Here is a 25,090-nt window from a genome sequence, read left to right as displayed (position 1 = left end):
GCTGATCTGATTCTTCTCTCTGGCCCTCACACTGCCCAGTACAGGGTCTGACAAAGTAGGCCCTGAAGTTTGCTAGAATGAAGCTACCTGCTCCCTGTGGGCAGAGCAGAGTATGAGGTGTGACAATTAAGTTTGTGGACTCATCCTAGATAACGTGCTACATATCATTATGGTCACCTTCAAAGTACTCCGCTTGGCAAGCTATACATTGACGCCAGTGCCTAGTTCACCCTGCAAAGCAATTTTGCAACTCTCTTTCTGGAATGGCCGTCAGAGCTGTTGTCATGTTACCCTTGATGTCTTGAATGTCACCAACATGTCTTCCTTTCAATATTTCCTTTATCTTTGGGTAAAGAAAGAAGTCATTGGGGGCCAGATCAGGTGAGCAGGACGGGTGTTCCAATACAGTTACTTGCTTACTGGCTAAAAACTCCCTCACAGACAGTGCCCTGTGAGCTGGTGCATTGTCGTGATGCAAGAGCCATGTATTGTTGGCGAAAAGTTCAGGTCGTTTTCGTCATTTTCACGCAGCCTTTTCAGCACTTCCAAATAGTAAACTTGGTTAACCATTTGTCCAGTTGGTACAAATTCATAATGAATAATCCCTCTGATATCAAAAAGAGGTCAGCAACATCGCTGCAACAGGGTCGTGAACTTGGCGTTTCACGGATGCGCGTCTTGGGAGCGCAGCCTCTCTCCGGCGCGGACTCTGCAGACCCCCCTTCTCCAGCCGCACCCACCCAGCTTTGCAGGGCTGCCGTCATCGGGTTTCCCTTCACCTCCGGATGTGTCTGCTGTTTCGCTTTGCCCACTGTAGGCATACTGGATGTAGCACCATTGGGATCTTAATGCTCCCCTCCCTGTATTTGCACTTCTCCTTTTCATCATGATTGTTATTATTTGTAGGGATTGTTGTACTTGAGTAATGAAGAAGGGATCAGAAAAAAAAAAAAAGGTCACAAACTTAAGTGTCAGACCGCGTGTGTAACTTGCTTCTCTCTGTGGATATCTTTTTCCAGTCAACACATATCTATCAGGCATTTTCTGTTGTGCCAAGACTGCTGGTTGCCATGGCTGGGAGAGTAGTTGAGGAGATGCCCTGTCCCAGCTAGGAAGAGCAGACAATAACAGATGAGAGATTCCATGGCACCATTGCTGGAGCACCTTAATGTTTATCAGTCAGGCTCTTTCATTTTATAAATGAGGAAACTGAGGCTCAGACAGAGGAGAGGTTTATGTAGGCAGTTGTTCACAAACTGAGTCTGGAATTCTCATCTCCTGACACCCAGGCTTGGACTTGCTGTGCTAAGTGCATTGTGGGAAGCAGCAGGTCTGCCAAGTTTGCTGTAATTAATAACGGAACAGGGCCGCCCCAAAGGGTTAACAAAATTATTTATTGGATGAATCAATGGAATACCAACCAAGGAGCCACTGCTTTGGCAGCAAAGGGCAAGCTCTGCCAACTGAAGCATTCATGCACTTCTCAAAAGATCATTTAATATTTGCTTTTAGGGAGGTTTTTGAGCAGCTAAGCTTTGAACAGACCCTAATAAGAAAGTACACAGACTTTGCAGATGGACAGAGCTGGCTTCAAAGTCCTTCCCTGGCTGTGCAGAGTTGATTCATGATGTAATCTTTCAGAGCTTCTCTGTTCTCACCTGAAAAATGGAGATGATTACCTTCTAGGTAAGGGAAGATAGATGAGTTAAGGAACAGAAAACCCTGGTTTCAGGCCCTGGTCCCCAGCAGGTGCTCGATGATGGGATTTACCAACTCTGTGGTGCGCTGCTCATTATGTTCATCTGTCCCAGGGCCAAGTCCAGTGCCATCCTGCTCGTAGCCTGAAATTGGCCATAGTGGGAGCAGCATGGAAATCAGCAAACACTACATCTCAGGAATCTTTTTGTTTCCCGAAAGCTGGTTATTAAATGTTTACCAGACATTCCAGGGTATCATTATTATTACTGAGAATAGTAACTTGTGAACTCCGAGCGCACCAGTTTGGCTATTTTTACTGACCTGCCCATCAGAGCGGTCAGTTCAACAAAATGGTTGATTGGTTTCATTTTGGTTGGTTGGCCCCATTTTGAGGCTGTGAGACTTGCCGGGAACTCTGCCTCCGAGAGTTGCAGGGAAAAACCCAATGCAGTCAGAATGGCCCGCTGGACCCATTTCTTGATGCAGCCTGTTACACACCCTTAGAAACAGGAGCCTTTCCCTCACTACAGAAGCCGGGTTAGCAGTTCCAGGGTTCCCCGGGTTCACAAGAGCTGCAGCCCTTGTGGGATGCGGTGTTGGTCACACTTGGGTTTCTTACCCAGGTCTGTCTCTTGTTGGGAGTCCGGCTCCTCTCACTCCTCTGGAGCTCCAGGAATGCTCAAGGCAGGCTCTTCTGTGGGGATCCTTCCGCTCCCCCCTACACACTGCCACGTCTCCACCAGGGGCCTGACTCCTCCCCACTGGGATGGGCTTCTGTTGGGCCGTTTGGGAATATGGGGGCAGCAAGAAGATTCTGGCTCTTGCAAACTCTTAGGAGTCAGCTTCGCTGGAAAATGGACTGGTTGCTTGGTGATGGTGGCGCCTGGGCCTCTCCCTGTGGGCTGAGCAGAAAGGGGAAGTGTGGTCAGTCTGGCACTCGCTGCTCTGAGGTGGGTGGAAGGCCTGTGGGCGAGGAACGCCTGTCATCAGCTGTGCCTGAGCCACAGCACTTAGGACACTGCTGTCCCCTCCGCCTGTCGCATATAGACCCCCTGGCGACCCAGGTAAGCATCTGAGCATGTGTTGGTGTGAGTGGCTGCCTGGACTTGGGCTGGGGGGTTGTAGCTGGGGCCTTGGTATGACCAAGGTGGGGATGGAGAAACACTGGTCCTGTAGAATCCACTCTGGCGGTCACTGGCTGGGTGACCTCAGAATCACTGCACTTCCCTGGGCCTCCATTTCCTTGTGTGTGTGTGTGTAGGGGTGATGAAGAAGCCTCCGTCTCAGTACGAAGTAACAATGACAGACTTAGACGTGCGCTGCTAAAGGCTTGTTATCTATCACCCTGGATCCTCATGGTGAGTTTCGGTAACTGCTATGTGAGAGGACCTTGTGTGAGAGGGTCGGTGCTGGAGGCAGGGGTGGAGTTGTCTTGACTGTGTGAACTTCAGGCTACGTCTTGGAGCAGCTGGATGAAAAACCTAGGACACCACCAGCCCAGCTGTCTTTGTCACTGTGTCTCTGGCATTCGGGGATTTATTTATAAAGGCATTCTGCCTTCCACAGGCTTTGGGATCAAGGTGACTTCTGGAAAAAATCACTGTTGGGTTCTGCTCTGTCGCTTCCACTTCCACTTTCTCACACATCACTTGCCAGAAAGCCACTCCCTTTCCTGGCCCCTTAACACATACTGAGCTCTGAGGGAGCATCGAAAGTGGAAATTGCTGAACTTGGAGAAGACAAGGCCTGGGAGTTCCTTTTTTTTTTTTTTTTTTTTTTTAAGGATCTTTTTCCCCCTCTGAAAACTGGAGAACTGCAGAGAAATAGGGAAACCATGACCCTAATTTCTACCATCTCACAACAACTGTGGGAAAGAGCTTGTTTTTTGCCTTCTAATCTTTTTTCCTAAGTATAGATATTTGGAAAAGTTATCATTGTTTTACACTGATGTAAAACACTCTAAAATAGAAATACAAGCTGTCATTAGGACCCAGGCATCCCTGTCTCCTCCACCCACTAACAACACCAGCATTATTGCCAGAGAGCCACTGAGGGACAGGTTTTGAGTTTTCCTCCACATTCTTAGAACCAAACAAATAAGAAAAGTAAGCAATAGCAAGAGACAATTTGGTTGAACCCAAGGAAGGACTTCTGGGTTGTAGACATCCTGGGATAAACGTACTAGGAAGCTTGAGTAATCTGGAAGGTTCTGCTAAGGGGGAACACTTCCCACCGAATACCTCAGAGATACTAGAAAAGAGACTGATTTGGGAGCAGGAAGCAGAAGCACTTTTAAGATGTGATGCCTGTTTTATGCATGTGTCTGTTTTATGCATCATGCGAGGTGGGAATGGTAGAGAAAGAAGGTTCCTGCTCTCACACACTAAAAAATCAAAATGCGTTTTCTGTGATTTCTCCCAGTTGTCCCAGCCACATACTCAGGTAATGGTAGGTGACAATGTGGCAACACAATATTGTATTCTGCTTTTTTCATTTTATGCGATTTCCCAATTGTCCCTCTCATGATGTTTTACTCCTGTCACTGGATTGCTGCATCCTATCCCATCAAGTGGCCCTTCTGTAATTTTCTTCCCAATCCCTGAGTGTTTGCCTGCTGTTGATCTAGACTGAAGTGCCGTTTTTAAAAGTGCATTACCATTTGCTTTCAAAAAAAACTTTTTTTAAGTCAATGTATACAGCCAAAGGCTATGTAGAAGGATCTGTTTCACCACAACTTTACCAGAATAGGATTTTATCATTATTTTTTAATTTTTCCTAGCAAATTGATGTAGTTTCTAACTGTGGGCAGACAAATATGCCAGGGGAGCAATAAACTATAATGGGGATCACGTATGAACAGAGTCGAGTCCCATAAGGAAATAAATCAGACTACAAGGTTAATTTGGGAGTAATAGTGTGACACGCCACCGTACTGAAGGAAGTGCATGCAGCCAGTATGGCTCTGCATGGCCAAAAAGGCATGTTCAGCTCACCCTCTCCTTAGATCTCTAGGATTTGTATTTAGCCTTTCACAGAAATGGGAGAATAGAGAGAGGGAGAAGAGAGGCTGGACTCCTTTTAATTACACTGCCCTGCCCTTCCCCAGGCACACTTGGCTTTTAAGTTGCCATCAACTATCCCCATGGCCATTTCTGGTGCTGACATCAGCCAGGAGGTCAGCTGGGAACTTGCCCTCACTGAGCATGGGCAGTGACAATCTGGGAACTAGAGGTGAATTCAGGCAAGAAATGCTCATGCTAACTTGCTAGTGTTAGCCTAAATATTACCTACAGTCTCCCAGACACTTGAGATCTAGGTTGAGAGCAGCTCAAACCCTCATCCCATGACCTGCTCAAGTACAAAGCCCTTCCCGAGACTTCGGTGGGGTCTCCAGGAGGCCACCCCTTTCCCGTGGTTAGCACTGCCTCCAAACCTTGTGGGTGAGCCTCTGTCCCATACTGCACTGACCCAGGGGTGAAACTCAGCCCCTTTCTTGGTTCCCTGCAATACCAAAACAAAACAAAATAAAACCCTGCAGCACTGGCAGATGCAATCGACTTTACTAAAGATGGGGTGGGGTCGGGGGACACAGGAGAGGTTTCTAAAGCAGCAATTCGAACGACAGCTCTGTTCTTAAAATGTCCTGGCCCCTCCATTCCGAACACCTTCTTGTCAGTTGCTTCTCCCTCTTTGTACCATCTGGCTGGCTCCCCTTCCTCTCCTCCTCCCACCCCTTCTCGTTTTCTTCTCCCCCAGAACTCCAAGTCCCCCTCCCTACCCAACGCCCAGAGGAATTCAACATTCTCCAGTTCCCACCAGCAAGCTATTCTCTGCCCAGCCAGCTAAGTACTTTAACCGCAGTTCATTCTCTTTTTTACTTTTATTTTTTCAGTGAGGTGTAATTAACATCAATAAAATGCTCAGGCCTTAAATGTACAGTTCAGTACACTTGACAATTGGGTATACTTTGTAACCATTGCCCAAAACGAGACATAGAATATTTCCAACAACCCAGAAAGTCCCCTTGTACCCCTTTTTAATCACTTTTCCTCCTCCATTGAAACCACTATTCAGATTTCCATCGCAATTGAGTAGTTTAGTTTGTTCTTGAACTTCCTATAAGGACACTCATACAGGTTGCACTCTTTTACATCTGGCTTCTTTCACTTAAAGGATTCATCTATATTGCTGTATCATGAATTCGTTTTTTAAAATTTCTAGCTAGCATTTCATTGTATGAATGAATATACCAGCCTCTTTATCCATTCTCCTGTTGAATTCCGTTCTATTTTTACAGTTTCACATTCTTTGAGTAAATACAACATGCCCAGATGGTTGATATTAAGAATATGAGTGTGTGGGGTGACCGGTTAGCTCAGTTGGTTAGAGCGCAGTGCTCTTAACAAGGTTGCCAGTTCAATCCCTGCATGGGCCACTGTGAGCTGCGCCCTCCACAACTAGATTGAAACAACTATTTGACTTGGAGCTGATGGGTCCTGGAAAAACACACTTAATAAATTTAAAAAGTTTTTTAAAAAAAAACAGAATATGAGTGTGAACAGGGCAGAGGAAGAAAATTTTCAATTAGAGGGGAGAATAAAAAGAACAAAAGCTGAAATTAATTTTTTTTTAAAGATTTTATTGGGGAAGAGGAACAGAACTTTATTGGGGAACAGTGTGTACTTCCAGGACTTTTTTTCCTAGTCAAGTTGTTGTCCTTTCAATCTTAGTTGTGGAGGGCACAGCTCAGCTCCAGGTCCAGTTGCCATTGCTAGTTGCAGGGGGCACAGCCCACCATCCCTTGTGGGACTCAAGGAATTGAACATTGTGGTTGAGAGCCCACTGGCCCATGTGGGAATCGAACTGGCAGCCTTCAGAGTTAGGAGCATGGAGCTCCAACCTCCTGAGCCACCAGGCTGGCCCTGAAATTAATTTTAATAATACATTTTACTTAACCCAATAGATCCAAAATATTATCACTTCAATATGTAATCCATATAAACATTTATTAATGAGATTTTTTCCTTTTGCTTTTCACACAAAGTCTTTGAAATCTAGTGTGCATTTCACACTACATCTCAGCTCCAAATAACCACCTAACTCACTAAGTACTCAATAGAATAGCCTCCTGGGGCCGGTGGCTGCTGTCTTGGACAAAGCAGGCCTCAACTAAAGAGACTTGTGTCCAAGGCCACGCAGCCCTTAGTGGCAGATAGCAAGGAGCTGGATTAGAATTCAGATCTCCCCATCTTCCAGCTGAGCTGTTTGCAAGTCTGCCTCAAGACATTTTTTTGAGGCCTCTTCTAACTCCAACATTCCAAAACTCTAATTCACACACACACACATTCTACCCACTCCTTTGGGGACTCATGGCTATTTCAGATCATTTCTTTTTCATGAGAAAAAACTCAAGTTTTTCAACATACAGGACATGACCGTTAGTGGGTTGTGAAATAAATTTAGGGGCTTACACTCAGTACTTTTTTTCATGAAATCAGCTGGACTAGGTGAGAAAATGTCGGCTGCATCACATGTCGTGGAGACATTTTATGAAACTTGTTTCATTTATGTGAATATACCAGTAGCCGTCATATTGTAAGCTGCATTTCTTCCTCTGACAATCTCGGTTGTTGTTTTTTTAAAAAAGCAAACGCTAAATAAACCCATTCTCTGGAATTCCTGATGATGGCTATTGAGTGTGATTTCTGTCACCGACTCCCCTGATGTGTCTTTTGGGGAAATGAGAATTGGGACTGGATGACTGTTGCTTTGAGCTGCTGTCCTCTGACACCATTCAGAATTGCAACAGGCTCACTGACAAAAATGTCTTAGGTTACTGGAGGAATGGGGAGAAACAAGAGAGAAGCTGGAACTCCACCTCCTAAATGCTTGCACGGCCTCTGCTTCCCAGTCAGCCATTCAATGCCAGCAGCGATGGCAGATGGAGGGCGGGGAGCCTGCCCAAGGTCGCGTGTCCAGGTGAGGTGGCTTTGGGGTTAGAATCCACAGTACCCGAATTTCAGAGCCTGGATCCAAAGTGCCTCCCACCCTGCCTTGTTGCAAGGGAAGTCTGCCAGTAGTGGAGGAAGGAGGCCAGGGCCTCATTGGTTCATATAGTCACAGATACGTATGGAGTGCCCACTTTCTCCCAGGAGGTGTCCTAGGCACTGGAAACTGAGAAAGAGAGAGGCAAGGCCCTTGCTGTCACGGAGTTTACAGGCCAGTGTGATAGACAGTGAACAAATAAACCAAGAGACAGCTGTCACAGTAAGAATATATGGGCTCATTTGGAGGAAAAAGTACATTTCGTGTATTGATCCTAACATATTGGCGGAAAGGGTGTGTGTCAGCCTCCCACCCCTCCCCACCCAGCACCCTGCCCTTCGACTTTGACACCTACTTCAGAGAGAATGGGAGCTTTTGGGTGTGAGCCGTGGGTTCCGTCCAGCAGCACATCCTCTCCCCATCCTTGTTCCCTTTTAAAAGCTCATTCTTCCATCTGGGCCCGTGAAGGTATCTCCCCTGTTCCTCAGATCTTGTTCCTGTTCTCTTCTATCCCTGCATTTCATTCTTGTTCTCTCTCCTGGCACCTTCACAGTTTATAAACACACTGAAGTCTCTGTATGTTAAACATACAACCTTTCCTCAACCTCAGTTTCCTCTCTTGTTGAAATTCAGGCTTTGACTCTGGGTGGTGAACACACAATGTAAGATATAGATAATGTATTACAGAATTGTACACCTGAAATCTATGTAGCTTTACTAACAATTGTCACCCCAATAAACTTTAATTTAACAACCAAAAAAAAAAGAAAAGAAAAAGAAATTCAGGCTTCCTTTGCCTTCTGGGCTTTCATCGCACTGAGCTCCCCTGAAGCTGTCATCAGTCATGGAGGTCTCAGAGTGAAGGAGATTCAGTCTGTCCTGAGGGCAGGATGCTTGAGGAGAAAGGCAGAGAAGGTACAGGAGCTCTGAGCTCCTGAGCACAGAGCATCAGGTAAGGTAGGGAGGGGAAGACAAGCAGGGAGAACGATTAGATAACAGGGTCTTCCTGGGCCTTCTTGGTCCTGCGGGAACTTCCATTCCTATATGGTACTCAGTTATGACCGACCTCTAAGGACTTTGGGTAAGATTCTAGGATGTCCCTGCTCCTGCCAATGCCCTAGGTAAGGAATCCTGGGGATCCAATAAAATCATTCACACCCTAGTAAAAATCAGTTTCACTTCCTCAGTGTCTGGCATATGCAGGTAAATGAGTTTAAATGGAAGGGAGCATGGAACTTTGCTCTGGAGAAGTGACTGGGTTATGAAAGTCTAGGCACTGTGACCAGCAGACAGGAAAAGTATTTGGGTTCAAGGCGTCTTTTTAAGTGCCTTTCACTCCACCCAGCTTCTGCTGCTACTGCCCATGACTGTTGCCGGGATCAAGGCTCCAGCTTTCTCACCTGCCCCAGGTAGGGGCTCTGCAGATTGGCCAGATGCAGTGTTCCTCCCTGAGGCCAGAGAACCACCTGGAGTGCTTGTTAAAAATGCTGATACCTGAGTCCCACACCAGACCTACCAACCAGAACTGGGAGTGGAGTAGGGACGGAGGACCCTGGTACCGTATCTCCATTTTAATTCTTTTCCCAAGGCCCTGGCTTCGTGATCATAAATTAGTGCCCTAGAGTTAGAAAGACTTGGGTTTGGCTTCTGATTTTTCCACTGGCTAGCTCTGCAACCTTGAGCAGACTTCTTGTAAGTCTCCATTTTCTTACCTGTAAAATGGGATAATAATTATGACCTGCCTTACAGAGTTGTTGTGAGTGTTAAATGAGATGGCGCAGAGAGAGTACGTACTTAAAACTCATGGTAAGTTAGCACATGACGCATGTTACTTTTATAAAGTACATTTTCATATTGAGGCTATTATTATGTGAAACAAGTCACAGCTAAAAGCCGAGGTCTTGCCAGTATCGTCAGTTCTTGAACAAGGGTTCTGCTTTCAGTTCTGTAATGAAAAGAAACTTTTATCGGCTTGGTGTTAGCCTGGCAGAGTACAGAGAACATGAACTTGGGCATCAGACTGGCCTGAGCTGCCATCTGAAGTTAGCCAATTACTAGCTGTGTTGCTTTAGCAAATTGCTTAATCTCTCTGAGTTCTGTTTCATCTGTAAATTAAAATGGGGGTAATCATAGCCCCCCCAAAGGTTATAATGAGGATTAAGAGATAACATGTATGTCAGTGGTTCTCAACCTTGGCCTCATATTAGGATCAGCTGGAGAACTTTATTAAAAACAAACAAAATCCCAATGGCCACGCCCTACCCTAGATACACTCAATCACAGCCTCAGATGTAATGCAGCAGTTTTTCAAGCTCCCCAGGTATTACCAAGGTTCAGGCATGGCTGGGAATTCATGTTATTCCTCAAGTTCTTGGCTCAGGGCCTGACACACCCAAGGAACTCGACAAGTAATAACTAAAGGGTCTCCCATAGTTCCTGTTCCTTCTTCCATTCATGGTGTCCACCAAATGCTCCCCCAGTTGACAGGATCTGAGGTCAGGCCCTGCAACTCCCTGACCTTATCCCAACATCCGGGATGCCTACGCCTGTACCCACCCTACGTGCCCTGGGACCTGGTGACCTATGGTTAGAGACTGGACAAGTTCTGGTCCACACAGCACATCTTACCCTTTTCTAGTCTATACTGGACCTTGGGCCCCCACTCCGGCTCACAGGGCCCTGCATTATCTCTGAGTCTGAGTCTTGCCTTGAGAACCTTCCCATGTCAGATGCAACATTGCTCTTTGAAGATGGAGGAAGGGGCCAGGAACCAAGGAACATGTGTGGCCTATGGCAGCTGAAAAGAATAAGAAAATGGCTTCTCCAGTGGACCTTCCAGAAGGGGACACAGCGCTGCCCACACTTTAATTTTAGCCCAGTGACATCATGTTGGACTTCTGACCTCCAAATCTGTAAGATAATGCATTTGTGTTGTTTAAGATACTGTGTTTGTGGTAATTTATTAGATCAGCCATAGGAAACGAATATGGTTGGTTTCCAAACTTTGCTGCTGCCTGGGCTTCCACCTCGTTCCAGGAGGGAGTGGCCTCCCTCAATGACATTTCAGCCCAATTCTAAAATGTTTAAGTTACTTTTGATTATGAAACAGACTCATTTTAGTTTTAAAAATTTAGTCGTGCTTATTTTAAAACTTCCGTCTTTGATCCAAAGCTCTCCCCTCTGCCCCAGTGAAAGGAGTAGAGAGAGGGGTGGGGCTGCCTCAGTACCCACTTGCTCCCCCCACCCCACCCAGCACTTTCTTCCCTGGTATTGGATGGAGGAGGAAAGACAGGGACGAACAGCTTTCCACGGCAACTCTCCCATCAGTGGGCCATTCCTGCTGAGCTAGTTTGTGGTGTTTGGATGAAGACTCTGGCCCTTGAGAGGTCCCTTGTGGGCCCTTGAGAGATGCGGTTACATCACTGAGCTACAGCCAGCATCCTCTTATGCAAACACTTCTTTGCCCCATGCTTCAGTAGCTCTCAGCCATCCTGCATTCCACAATCTTATCTACTCCAGGCCTGCCAATACGCGTGGGATTCAGCTGGCACACCTTTCCAGGGTCTGAACTTGATCATGCAGCCATTGCATGTTCGCCCCCCGCCTTGCCCGCCCCCAGCTGTACTCTCTGCCATCACTCCCCAGAGCTCCTCTCTGCTCCCTGGTGGCACCCTGGCCATGAAACCAACCTGGTGGCCCAGAGGACATCCAACTGGGAATGAAATATGATTTTCTTGCCGCCCCCACAGCAGCACTCTCCCAAAAAGACAAGTGCTTCTTGGTTCTGTAGAAAAGACAGCAGTCCGTGGGGAAGACTGTTTCTCTGGTCCCAGGATGTGGGGAACTTGGGTTGCTTATTCTCAACTGTGGGCAGTGTGAATGAAAGAAGGGATTCTTTCATTCTGGGGAATCCCTTGGCTTCTCACACCACATATCACTACCACAGCAACGCTCCTTCTAAAGTAAGATATCCTGAACCCTATTTGGCCTTTGGTTGATGACTCTGACTAATATCAACAGAGGAAGACCTGTGACAAAGAGAAAGCATTCCACCCTCCTTCCTATGTGGGGGACCTTGGGCATGTCATTTCACCTCAGTCTCAGTTCCTGTCTGGAAAAGGGTGTGGGGGTGAGGATGAGATAAGGTGAGAGATGAGAAAACACTTGTGGACAGCTTGGTGCACTGAACACACTCGAAACATCTGATGGCAAATCAAATGCACTCGATTTGTAAGAACAAAAATGCAAAATATCTATCACTCTGTGTAGTTCTGAAAAGTGACTCATAGTTCCACTTGCTGACATCATTCTACTTCCTCTTTCTTCCCCAGGAATCTGATCAGGATGAAATTTCTTTGAAACTGAGCTATGGCTTTTCATGGAAGTTACTTCTATGGCTCTAAAGATGATGTTTATATTGGAGAAATCCTTCAAGAGTAAAACAAAAAGACAAAGAGATAGAAAATAGGAGAGGAACATTAGACAAAGAACCAAGAGTCACACATTTGAATAAGAAAAAAGAGAAGGAGAAAATGGAGGGAAGAAATTCTATCTATCTGTTTATCCATCTGTCTATCTGGTTTCCCAGAGCTAAGAAGATGAGATTCCAATTTAGATTTGTTCGACAAAGAGGCTGCCCTCTGATATGTCGTGGCTTGTCGTGGCTTCTTAAATCCAGTGCCCTTTGACCTTACTGGTGAAAACCAAATTTCACAGCCCCCACTGAAAGCCAAGTTTCCAGTCTCCATGATTTTTCTTTTCTTCTTTGTTCTTCTTCCTCTATTACTTTCTTTTGTGTGTCCTGATAGGGAGATCTACAAAACCTCTGCCACTGCATGCCTAGCAGATAAGATCTCCCAGATAGCTGACACTTTGCTCTCTTAAGAGTAAATCCGCAGCACATCTACCAACATGGAAAAATGACAAAAACAACGTTGAGCAAAAAAGCAAGCTGCAGAATGATGTGGACAGAAGAGTGTTGGTTATACATGATTGATTTTGTCACACATAACTTTATTAATAGCCAGAGAACATTACATTTGATTAAGCCAAATCTTCACTAAAGAAACGGAATTTGGAACTGAAAATCCAAATCGTAATATAACAACTTAGCAAATGAAGACACGGTGCCAGTAATGCACATTTTAAAATAGTAAGCCAAGTTAGAAGGTCTTTGTAGTAATAATGGCTTTAGCAGCAGCCTAATTTTACGCCTGTGCCTCTGCCCCCTGCCTGGGTCTCTGTTGACATTGTTAATATTACTCAAAAGCATGAGTCAGAAATGCACTATATCAACATGCATGGTGGTTTCCATTGGCTAAATGGTGACACAGGACATTGATTCTCTCATAAACAGGGTATTCCAGGATCTCTCCCAGACCTCAACGATAGTTTTTTTACTTTAATATCCAAATGACCTGGCAAAATGCATTCCATGCATGAGGGGAGCCCAGCCCCTCCCTCGAATCTCCCTGAAATCCTGGAGGCTACTCCTAAAGTCCACCCTGCTTCCCACTGTCACCTGGAGCCTGGCAGCTGCTTTTCTTTCTACTTGCCCCTATGTCATCCCTGGTTTGGAAAACCACTGCACATATGTCATGTTCCCCCAGGCTCTGTTCATATAAGCTTTTGTTGTGCAATTTAATTGAAGATTTGATGGGAACAGAAGATGACAACACAGCGTTATTTAGGCAACAATTTAAGAATGAATATTAGACATAATGGCCCTAAAAATACACTGGTCACTTTCCACTGTGGTGAATTTCTTATGATGATCCAACTTTCTTCTCTCTTCTTTATTTTCTTTCTTTGTTTCCCAAACTTTATTCAGATATAATTGACATATGACACTGTGTAAGTTTAAGCTGCTTGACGTGTTGATTTGATACAATTATATTTTGCAAAATGGTCACCACCCTAGTGTTAGTTAACACATCCATCATGTCACATAATTGCCATTTCTTTTTTGTGGGGAGAACATTTAAGATCTGCTCTCTTGACCTCTCCCTCGGCTGCTGCCGTCTCCCCAGACTTCCCCCTCTGTAGTCTGCCAGCTTTCAGGCCCCACATTTCTATTACTTTCCTCATGCAGACAAACTCAGTGTTCTTTGCATCTTCCCCTTGTCCCTTCTGACCATGTCACACTCAAAAAGACCCATCAAGGTATTTTTCTAGAATACAAACAAACAAAAAAAAACTTCTTCTGTCTCCCTGCTATGAATTAAGCCTATCTTACCCATATGATATAAAAACAACCCCAGTCAATTATTGCTTTAAATGACATTCCCTACCCCCACTGAATGTTTGACAGTGTAAGAAAGTGCAGTGATAGGTCTTCCATTTCTAGAGTGCCTAGTCGATCCATATCTTATTCCTTTTTTTTTTAATAAATTGGAACTATTTAACGATGCTTGGGTGTAAATATTGGACAGATACTTTGTCTCTGAATACCATAATCATTTTTATTACCAGAAAATTGGAAGTAGCACAGATTATGAAGGAAATTATGGGTAATAGTACAGAAGTTTAAATAACATGAACATACTCTAAATTCAAATCACAATGACAGAGAAACAATGTGATGACAGCAGCTCTACGTCTCCATCTTTATATAACTACTGAAAAGTAAATAAAATTGAATTAAGTGTTTGGCACCTAATTTGTTCAGATATCTGTTTTTAAAGATTTTTATTAAAAAAATATAGCTAACAGACAACATTATGTCAGTTTCAGGGGTACACCGTACTTATTCACCATTTATATACCTAAAGAAGTGATCACCATGATAAATCTAGCAACCACCTGACTCTGTACCAAGCTATCACAATATTATTGACTATATTCCCTATGCTGTACATTACATCCCCATGACTTATTTGTTTCATACCTGGAAATTCGTATCTTATTTCTAACCCTCACAAATCCCCTGTGAAGTAGTAGATGGTATCACTCCCATATTGCGGATGAGGACACTGAGGCTCAGAGATTAAGTGACTTGCCTGAGTTACTATTCAGCAGGGTTTGATTGTGAACCAGTGTCTGCCTGATCCCTAAGCAGATGCATCTTCACACAACATGGTAGGTAACTACCCCTGCAACCCCAGGATACCTTTCACTCATGTCTCATTCCTCTATCTCCATTCTCCTCAGGAACCCCCGGCAATGGGTTGGTGGAAGACCAATTTCTGGATCATCTTGGCTGTGGTCATGATTGTTGTCTCTATGGTCCTGGGTCTCATCCTGTACTGTGTCTGCAGGCGGCTGCTTAGACAAGGTAATGGCCATCTCACCTGGGCAGGTGGAGGGAGTAGAGGGGTGGTTGCCAGTGCATTAGGGCTCCTTTAGAGCAAAAAGATTCATCCTGGGCCTGTATGGGCTGAACTTTGGATTAAGTCCGTGCATTCTGGATTTCAGTTCAAGCCCTGCCACTAACTCGTATCCCTGGGCCTGGGTTTCCCCATCTGCACAGCGAAGGGAGGGAGGTTAACTAATGTCCAAGAACTCTTCCAGCCCTAAGGGCGTGGGTGGGAGCAGAATCTGTTTCAACACACTCTACCACACTACGCTCCACTGCTTTCTCTCCAACGTGGCTGCTGATCACGGCATCTTAACTCTGACACTGGAAAGAGAGCACAAGTCTATGGAATGTCAAAAACTATCATGATACCAAACCCATCAATTTGTATACATGAAATGCGTACAGCTTTTCTGTATGCCAATCATGCCTTAATACAGTGGTTTAAATAAAACTATCTTGCGGTGTGAAAAATGCACTCAATCCATGATCAAGCTGTTTGGCCACCATGATTGCCTCCTTTAAGACCATACTCCAAATTCTCGTATTATGTTCACCTTGGCCAGAGGTTCCTGGCATCCTCAGATGTAACTAACCTGCTCCCTGGTGATTAACACTAACTTTAGATTATCTCTAAAGTTTATGGAAAAATGGGTTTTCCATTTTGACAACTCATCTCCAGAAACATTAAATCCTTGGTTCAGTGGTGTGTTTTCTTGAGATCTTATCCCTTTACATAATGGCCTAAGCCTGGAGTACACCCGGGGATGGTGAGTACACCGAGAGGTCCAGCCACCTTCCCTCGGAGGCCCCTGAGCAGGCATCCCGCTATGATCGAGGCCCGGTCCTCCCGCTGCCTCTGGACACAGCCTCAGAATCCTGCTCCCCCCAGCGCTGGAAGGTCTGGGCTGCACCAGAAGTGACATCTTTTTGTCATTCTTCTCTATCTCCTTTTAGAGATAGGAAAATTAAGATTCAGAGAAAGGTGAGGCCTTGGTTGAGGTCTGACAGGGGTTGGTGGCAGAGTTGGGACCAGAGCTCAGGTCTGCTGGGCTCCCGGTTCAATGTTTTTTTCCCCCTCTAATCCTTGACAGTAAATTTCTTTTTTTTTAAATACAAAACGTATTTAAAATAGTCTGGCCCCTATAGTCCTCTATCCATTTGACTTCTTAAAACTTTTCATTCTCAGATATGGACAAAAATATGACCCTGAATTAAAGCTTTTCCTATTCTCTTTTATCTTGACCCAATCCTATTAACAAGCAGGTTATAATTAAAAATAACTTATACACCCAGCACGTCACAATTTACAAACTGCTTTTCCCATTCTTTATCTCATTTCCTCCCAACCACACTTTTGGTTATTCATGTGACCAATATTTCTGAGAGCCAACTACGTGCCAGGTGTAATACTGGGCACGTAGTGAGAAAATAAACACAGCCCACATGGTCCTGCCTTCATTGAACTAGAAAAAGGCTCTGTAATCAGATGGCCTGGGGTCAATTCTATCTCTACCACTTATTAGCTCTGTGTCCCTAAGTCTGTTTCCTCCTGGTGGTTCTTCTTCCAAATATCCTGAACTCGCTTGAGTTTTGAGGATTTCTGAGCTCTAAAATCACAGCTTTTGCTAATTCTTCCTTAAGGAATATGTGTTTTTCCCCCTTAGGCAAGAAACTGGAAATTGCCAAGCCCTGGAAACAAAAGCCAAGAAATGAAGAAATGATGTATGAGTAAGTAGGGGGAATCCTTCTGCTTTTCAATTTTGAGAACTGCCTCTTCACTTCCACTCGTGTGCCTACACTGCTATGCTAGTATGACTTAAATGCCCACCAGCCAATGAAATGTCATGTCTGCCAATTCTCCCTACTTTAAGAGGAGCGGTCTCAGGTCTTTGGAGGTGCAGGCACCATCTGGCTTTCTCTACTCTCCAGGTCCTCCTTTACCTCGTCTAGTTCGCTAGAGGTCGCAGGTTGGGCTCTGGGTTCAGGGCCCACCACTCAGGGTGAGGTCTACCCTTCTTTTCTTGAGGTGGATAAAAAGTGTAGTCCTCTAAAAGTAATTGTGCTGAACAAAAATATGTCATTCACTTTACTTTTGTATTTTATGATATCTGTGAGGCTTTAGGATTGCTATCCATGTTGGGGGTCCCCAAGACCACCTTTAGGCCGGATGATTCACTAGAAGGACTCACAAGACTCAGAAAAGCTATTACATCCAAGGTTATGGGTTATTATAGTGAGTGGATACAGATTAAAATCAACAAAGGAAAAAGGTGTATGGGGGGAGACCAGGATTGACCAGGCACAAGCTTCCAATTGTCCTTTCCTAGTGGAATCACATGGACAGCACTTAATTCTCAGTGAACTGCAATAGCATGTGCAAAGCACGGCCAACCACAGAGGCTCACCTGAGCCTTGCTTTCTAGGGTTTTTATTGGGGTCAGTCATACGGGCACAGAGCGTGGGCATGACTACTTTAGCTTCTCAGTCTCCAGCCCCTCCAGAAGCCAAACTGATACAGCCTGACCCAAGACCCCAGGCAAACAAAGGCAGATACTCTCCATCAATCACCTTGTTAGCATAAACTGGTTGGCCCAAGGCCCCAGGTACGCAGAGACACTCTTACCAGGCAGGATAGTCTAAGAGCTTAGAGGTTATCTCCCAGGAGCTGGTCAGGGGCCAGTGCTTTTTCTGAAATGCACAAACTATCTGAAACGAAATCTATGCTTTTCTAATGTGACTTTTCCTGGGGTTCAAGGGATCGAGCAAATGATAGGCGTTTTCCCCCCACCAATTCAAATGTGTCAATCAGCTAGGTAACCAAAATAGTGCCTTTATTGAGAATGAAACTGGCATTGCAGGATGTAGCTCTTCTCCATGGACAAGCGCATTTCCTAATTCAATACCAGGTGAACTTTCCTGCACAGGCATTCCTGGAGAGTCTCTGGTCTTCTCCGCAGGGCAGCCCCTTTCTCTGAGTGGCAAAGACCCAAGCAGAATATATGCTTTCTGCAGTCAGGCCAGCTCTGGAAGAGAAAGTAGGAAGAGCTGGATTTTCCCCAAATTTAGAAGTCAGAAATATTTCCCTCCTCCCCTAGGAAGAGCCATGGAGGGGTGGAGAGAGGCCACTGATGGAGCTCTTGACACGTGTCCCCTTCTCCACTCACCTCAAAAACCTAAAAATGCTTATGCATTCCCAGGGGGACTTAATCCCATAGAGGAGGCCAAAACTTGCCTCAGAAGAATCTAGTACCAGTTTGGAAATCAGAGGACTTATAAAGGGATGGGTGTCTAGCTAAGAAGGCTGGTTTGGAGTCTTTTTGTTGAAACTTCTTATTGAAATAGAATATGAAATACATAAAAGTGCACATGGTAAGAGTACAACTCAATGAATCTCCACAAACAGAACACACCCAGGTAGCTGGCAGCCAGATCAAGAAACAAAATTACCAGCACCTACCTCAACATCTTACATTCCCTTTCAGCCATTACACCCTAAGGATAACCACTATCTGAAATATAGTACGAGTTCTTGGTTTTTTATTGTTTTTATGCTTTATATAAATGGAGTTATACAGTATGTATTTTTTGGTATGTGGCTTCTTTGGCTTAACGTTTTTTGTGAGATTCATTGTCTGTGGTTATAGACTGTTCATTTTCATTGCTATAGAGTATTTCACTGTGGGAATACACCATGATGAATTTATCCATTCTACTGCTGGTGGGTATTTGGGTAGTGTCCAGTTTGGGGCTGTTGTGAATAGCGCTGCTATGAACATTCTAGAACATGTCTTTTGGTGAGCATCTGCAAGCGTTCCGGTAGGGTATATACCCAGTAGTGGAACTGCTGCCACATGGTACGTATACAGTTAGCTTCAGGAGTATGTCTGTTTTGCAAATCAAAATACAGCTTGAGCTTATCTTTCCTGCTACGCCAGCTCAGGTGAGCCCAGGAAGGGATGCCCCATGCTCTAAGCTACAGGGCTTCAACTCCCTTCCCTCGAGTCCTGCTGTTCTCTGGGCTAGAGGAAGGGGTTTCTTTAGAGTGCCAGTTATAAATGGGGTGTGAGACCTAGAAAGGGAAAGCAATGCTTCCAGGCTTTAGAGACTATGCTTCGAATGTTCAACCCTGTTCACTTTCCTTGACGTTTTCCTTTAAATCCACTGGCAGTGGGCATGGTCAAAACCAAACACCGACTCCTTCTGTTGATTTCTCTCCAGGAATATTCTCAATGAATCACCAGTTCAATTACCGCCTCTGCCACCCAGGGGCTTGCTTTTTCAACAAGATGCTTGTAAGTATATTCTGCTGATAGTAGTCTCATTCAGGGTAGGATAACAGATTTATCTAAGTGTCTTAGTCGGCTCAGGTTGCCCATAACAGAATACCATAGACAGCGTGGTTTAAACAACAGTATCTTATTTTCTCACAGTTTTGGAGACTAGAAATCCAAGATCAAGGTGCCAGCCGATTTGGTTTCTGGTGAGGTCTGTCTTCCTGGCTTGCAGATGGCTGCCTTCTTGCTGTGTCCTCGCAAGGCAGGAAGGGCTCTCTGGTGTCTCTTTTCATACAGACACTAATCCTATTGGACAGGGCCCCATCCTTATGGCCTTGCTGAACCTTCGTTTCTTCCTCAGAGGCCCCATCTCTAAATACAGCCACACTGGGGGTTAGGGCTTCAACATGCAAATTTTGGGGGGCCACAGTCAGTCTGTAACACTAGGGTTTGAAGATGGAAGCAACCTGTTTAAAAGAGATGAACACGTTTAAAAGGGGCTGAGTAAGTACCAATGCTCCCGATATTCAATGAATAAATTCATATTCAAATCCCAGCTTGGAATATGGGTAGAAAGGAACTTGAGGGTGTCTCTGGGCCTCTCACACTTCCTATCAGAAAAACTCTGCCTGGTTCCCTTGACTAGAACGTTTTTCCTAAGCTCTTCACATAACTGGCCTTACCTCATCCTTCAAGTGTCAGCTCAAATGTTACCTCCCACCTCAGAGAGGCCATTCCTGGGCACTCTATCTAGAGCAATCCTGCTCATTTTCTTTATGAAACTTACGGCAATTATCAAAATGATCTTATTTAGTTATTATTCATTTGTTTATTTATCTATCTCCTCCACTAGATTATAAACTCCAAGAAATAGGAACCTTTCTTGTCTTGTTCACCACTGTTTACCCACTACTAAGAACAGTGCCTGGAGCTTAGATAATCAATCCAAATGTTTTGGTTGAATGGATAAATAATAACAGCTAACATTTATTCAGCACGCACTGTGTGTCAGGCCCCACACTAGGCCCTTTACAGGCATTAGCTCATTTAATCTTCTCAACTACTCTATGAGACAGGTACAGTAGCTTCTGACAGATGAGGACACTGAGGCACAGAGAAGTTAAGTGATTTACCCATGGTCACACAGCTAGTGACTGCTAAAGCCTGAACATGAACTCAGATCTGTCTAACTGCAAAGCTCTGCAGGAAATGAAATGGTAGCGGTTTTTCAGGTTTTCTTAGGAAAAGATGAGATTGTGGGAGAGGTAGTTCCAGTCTCCATGAAAGGTAGAGCTGAGCTGTTTTATCATCCTTCCCCTCGCCACTTCAGTCCTTTTGCTATGTACTCATTCTCCACTAATTCCACCTGTTGAAAACACCACTGTCCCCTTCCTTCTTAGCAGAGAGATTTACACATGAACAATTAGCAACAGTTTTGCAAAATGGTGTAAGTCATTGTGAGGAGTGTACCAAAAAGGCAATATGATTTGCATCACTTCCTGGTGGGGAGTTAGGATCTACGGACACAACACTATTCTCTTGGCTACTAGCTCTAGTCAATTCCTGGTCGGAGTTTCTGTTTCATGGTTCCCACTGCAGTGCAGTCAGGCAAAGGGACATGGGAGTCATGACGTCTGACCAACATTTGCCATTTAGTCACTTGGGTGATCCTGAGACTGTGTTGTGTCTGTGCCTGTTTACTTTGTAAAATGGGGATCTGGTCCCCCAAGAAGTAGGAGGATCACCAAAAGCCATGAAAACCATGCTGAGCCACTTGGTCAAAAATATATTCACACAGAAGAGCCTTGCACGTAAGAACCTATTTGTGTTTTCTAGCCCCACAGGAAACCCCGAGTGAGCCAACAGCGATGTACTCATTGGTAAATAAAGATAAAAATAAGAAGACAGTTTCCATCCCGAGCTACATTGAGCCCGAATGTGACTATGACGATGTGGAAATCCCTGCAGAAATGGAAAACCATCGTTTTGAAACCACTGTTTCTTCTTTTTGGCAAGCTGAAAAGGGTTCACACAGCTTATTTTAAAACTATCAAGAACGGTTGAACTTCTACAGGTGCCCGGTCTGGACCGCCAGCGGTAATGTTATGAGGCTCTGTAAGATAAACACTTCCTGAACCTGAGATAAAGAAGCGTCAACCATCAAATGATTGGAGCCACACAAAAGATGCGTGCTCAGCCCTGAAGGCGAGAGGATTCAGGCCTTGCGCTTCCGTTGAGCAAGTTTCCACGGGGAGGACCACTGCGCTCCGTGGCCCCCACCCGTGAAAAACCACGCTGTTCTCCACACTCTACCCCCTTTCCTTCCTTTGTTTGTGTGGTTCTAAGCGATCTTAAAGCTTGGTGCTTATTTGTGCAGATCCTCCCAGGCTCCCATCACCCAGCACGGCCCCCACATATATGGTCTTTTCCCAGCTAGCCCCACCCACTTCCTGCGTTGAGCACCTACGGGGTGGTAGTTACAGCTGACTGCTCTTGTGCGCAAGTCCCTGCGTCAGCCTGGTACGTTATTCCAGGGTGGGGCTTGCTCGCTCTTGTGAACCCTCCTCACCAACTCACACCTCAAACCCCAGTGCCTCTCTATGACGTTGGCCAGAATGACCTTAGAGATTCAAGTTCTCACCCAGGTTTTTTCCTGTGCTTCCTGGTTGCACCAGAACAACAGAAGACGGAAGTTACCTTCTGGACCAAAGGACAGAAGTTACGCGTAGAGGTGTCATATTGCAATATGTGTATTGGGCTGTAGGAAAAGTAGTTTTCCCCAGGAAACGTCATGGGGAACAGGAAAGAAAAGGTTAACTAAATGGCAGGTGCAAGATGAGAGTTCAGGGGGCTTATCTCCCTCTTCCATTACTGCTTCCTCCCTTATATAAAGTTCTATGCAAACAGCGCCTAGACCCTTCCTTCCAGATCATGGTTCCCACTGTCTGGGAGGCAGAAACTCTAGTGTGGTGAGCTGCAGCTAGTAAGATGCCAGGAAAGTGGGCCTCTGTCCTATTAAATAAGTGCCCTAGTGTGGTCACCGAGACCCATGTCAGCTTTGTAGGTTCCTGAAGCTCATCTATTCTTTCAAGTTAATCTGCTAGAGCCCTAGAGCTTGACACATTTCCCCCTCTTCTTCCGCCTCCCCCTCACCTCACCCCCCTCCCACCTCCCACCAACCCCACTCCGGTTCAAGCCATAGTTTCTCAGTCTAGTTGTACAGGACACAGCTCCTGGGCTCCCTGGCCCATGCTGTATTATGAGCCTTGAACTCCCCACAGCTGAGGCAGTCACTGGTGAGCGGCTCACAGCAGCTCACAGTAGCCTGTGGCAGCCCACGCCAACCTCTGGCTCCTCATGCAGCCCAGCTCCAGGGAGAGCCGTTGTTCACAGTCTTAGCTGTAGAGGGCGCAGCTCACTGGCCCATGTGGGAATCAAACCTGTGGCCTTGGCGTTAGGAGCACGGCACTCCAACCACCTGGGCCAGTGTGCCTGCCGGAGCTTGACACTTTCTAACCAGACTCACAAGATGCTGATTTCTAAGCATTCCCTGAGAAATCCAGCTAATGAGCAAGCTTTTCGGAGAGCACAATGAACAGTAGAAAAGCCTGGGAGTGATTCTTGGACTGAGCTCCTGCTCAAGAGATGGAAAGTGTGTTCCTGCCATATCAAGCTTCTCCTCTCAGCTGATGCCAGACCAGTTCTCTCTCTCTAGACTCCAGGGAGACTTTTAGCTTTCTGTCAGTACCTCCTTATTTTAGGCCACTGGTTCTCTGACTATGGCCTTATGGAACTCTGGGATCCATGAACCAAAGGAAGAAACTTCTTCCCCAAATTATAGAAAGTAAGCTAATGGATAGAAGTGTTTCACGTGTATGCTTTCCTCTTATAAATTTTCTGTAAGTCTTCATCATCTAACGTGTCTTAGACTGGGTCTTATATTAATTTTTGCTCCAAAAGATGCATTAGGGCTTATGTTCAGGGGATGTCATCCTGAAAATTCATGCTAGGGCCTATTTTCCGGTTAAGTCTTATTTTCGGGGAAACATGGTATGATGAAAGTTAAAAGCAAATACCAGGTAAATGTTAATTCCTCCTTGCTTTCCGGGACTTCTCCTGGCTCTCCTGCCTGTCTGTCCTTCTCAGTCTGATTTGTGAGCCCCTCTCTCTGAAACGTCTCTGGTCTTCCTCTGATTCTCTCCCCATCCCTGCCCTCATCTTGCTCCAAACTCTCATGAGTGATCTCACCAATGCCCATGGACTCAGAGCCCCTCTATTCTGATGACTTCCAATCACAGACTCCAGCTGAGCTCTCTCCTTAGTTCCAGACCGAGTGGCCTCCAGGACATCTCCATATGACTCTCCCCCAGACCCCTCAAGTTCAATATAAAGTGAAAGGAGCTAATTACCTACCCCCACAGGCTCTGCTATCTTCTTTGTTGCTGAAGTCAGAAACTAGCATACTATCTGGAGTCCTTTCCAATGTTCCCTGCCTCCTACTGATTGCACCTCTCAAAGAGCTCTCCAATCAGTCCACATGTCTCCATCGCCACTCCTGGGTCAGGTGTTACCAGCACTTGTCAAAAGAACTTCAGTAGCCTCCCAACTGATCTCCTGCTTCTGGCATCTCACTTTCCAATCCCTTTTCTACATGGCAGCCAGTGGTTTTCTAACATGAACACCTGACCACTTTATCCCCTTGCTTAAAGCTCTTCTTTACCCAATATCCTCAGAAAAAGCCCAGATTTCTTAATATGGGTTAAAAGATTTGTCCAGATCTGGTCACCAGTTATATCTTGCCAACCCTCTCCTTGCTCACCTCCTTGCAACTTCCACAGTGCCCATATTTTTGTTCTGGCCATTTAAAATGACCTTGTCTGTGGTCTCTCTTGCCCTTCTGGATATGCACAGTACTCTCCCCTGTCTGGAACATTCTTCTCCACCTTCTGATCCCTCCCATCTCTGCTTAGATCCTTTCCTCACCACTCCAAATTTGGCTCTGGTGCCCTCTTAGACATTCTCTTCTCATAAACATGCTTCTCATAAGCATAATTCAGCATGCTGTAATTACCTGTCTACCTGTCTTTCTCCTCCACTGGACTGAGTGCAACATGAGGGCAGAGACTGTGTCTCTCTTTCCCTCATTGTTCTCTCTGTTCCTGGCATAATGCACTGTAGATGCTTGATAAACATGTTGAATAAATGATCAATTGAATGAATGAATGAATAAACTCCTCTGGGATCTCACCACTCCCTGTACATGTCCCTGTGGAAACACTTCTCCCTCTGCATTATGATTGCCGGGTTAATTTTCCATTCTTCTTTCTAATCTGGAGTTCCTTTGGGATGGAGCTTGTGGGGTTCACTGCTATGTTCCAAGCCTCCAGCACAAACCCTGGCACATAGTAGGCATTTAATAAATATTTGTTGTATGTTGGACATTACGGATACCCAGAATAAAACCTCAACCAAATTACACACTCCCAGAGAAAAACTGGTTGATTCTTTTTGTCAAACATATTCACACCTGGATTAACAATTTTAGAGACCATGATCTGCTGGGAGTCCGGTTATTAACATAACTGAAGACACAGTTCCCTCGGCCTCACCAGGAGCTGGATAATCTCCCAACAACACATAAAAAACAATTGCCATTTGTTCTAGTGATGCATGTTGCATCAATAGTACTATTACTGCTCAGACATGTCTCCTGAATTGTGGTATGTTTCAGTTTCTAACCTATCCCATCCATTTCCCTGAGTGCACCAATGCGTGC

General features: G+C 45.3%; 1 protein-coding gene across 2 annotated transcripts; it reads left to right on the top strand.

Annotated features, from left to right (window-relative positions):
• The first annotated feature begins 2,417 nt into the window (after window positions 1–2,417).
• SCIMP (SLP adaptor and CSK interacting membrane protein) lies at window positions 2,418–24,764 on the top strand. 2 transcript variants are annotated; one of them, XM_033089161.1, is made up of 5 exons: window positions 2,418–2,762; window positions 14,893–15,016; window positions 16,705–16,768; window positions 19,259–19,332; window positions 21,151–24,764. In XM_033089161.1, the coding sequence occupies exons 1-5, from the start codon at window positions 2,493–2,495 to the stop codon at window positions 21,357–21,359; spliced, it is 741 nt and encodes a 246-aa protein (XP_032945052.1). In that variant the 5' UTR covers window positions 2,418–2,492; the 3' UTR covers window positions 21,360–24,764. The 2 variants fall into 2 exon arrangements, with proteins under 2 accessions (XP_032945052.1, XP_032945053.1); XM_033089162.1 differs by lacking the exon at window positions 2,418–2,762 and adding an exon at window positions 7,646–7,677 and having other exon boundaries at window positions 21,151–21,359.
• The last annotated feature ends 326 nt before the right edge of the window (window positions 24,765–25,090 follow it).

The sequence above is a fragment of the Rhinolophus ferrumequinum genome, chromosome 21, assembly GCF_004115265.2.
Source record: "Rhinolophus ferrumequinum isolate MPI-CBG mRhiFer1 chromosome 21, mRhiFer1_v1.p, whole genome shotgun sequence".
NCBI classification, from domain to species: Eukaryota; Metazoa; Chordata; class Mammalia; order Chiroptera; family Rhinolophidae; genus Rhinolophus; species Rhinolophus ferrumequinum.
Note: the sequence above shows the minus strand (reverse complement) of the source record. Positions and strands in the feature narration are given on the sequence as shown.

Bases quoted from the DNA above. Each gene is read 5' to 3' on its own strand.
- SCIMP (XM_033089161.1), top strand. From the start codon at position 2,493: ATGGGGGCAGCAAGAAGATTCTGGCTCTTGCAAACTCTTAGGAGTCAG. The intron at 15,017-16,704 runs GTAATGGCCATC...TTTCCCCCTTAG, and splicing joins CAGGCGGCTGCTTAGACAAG to GCAAGAAACTGGAAATTGCC. The intron at 19,333-21,150 runs GTAAGTATATTC...TGTGTTTTCTAG, and splicing joins GCTTTTTCAACAAGATGCTT to CCCCACAGGAAACCCCGAGT.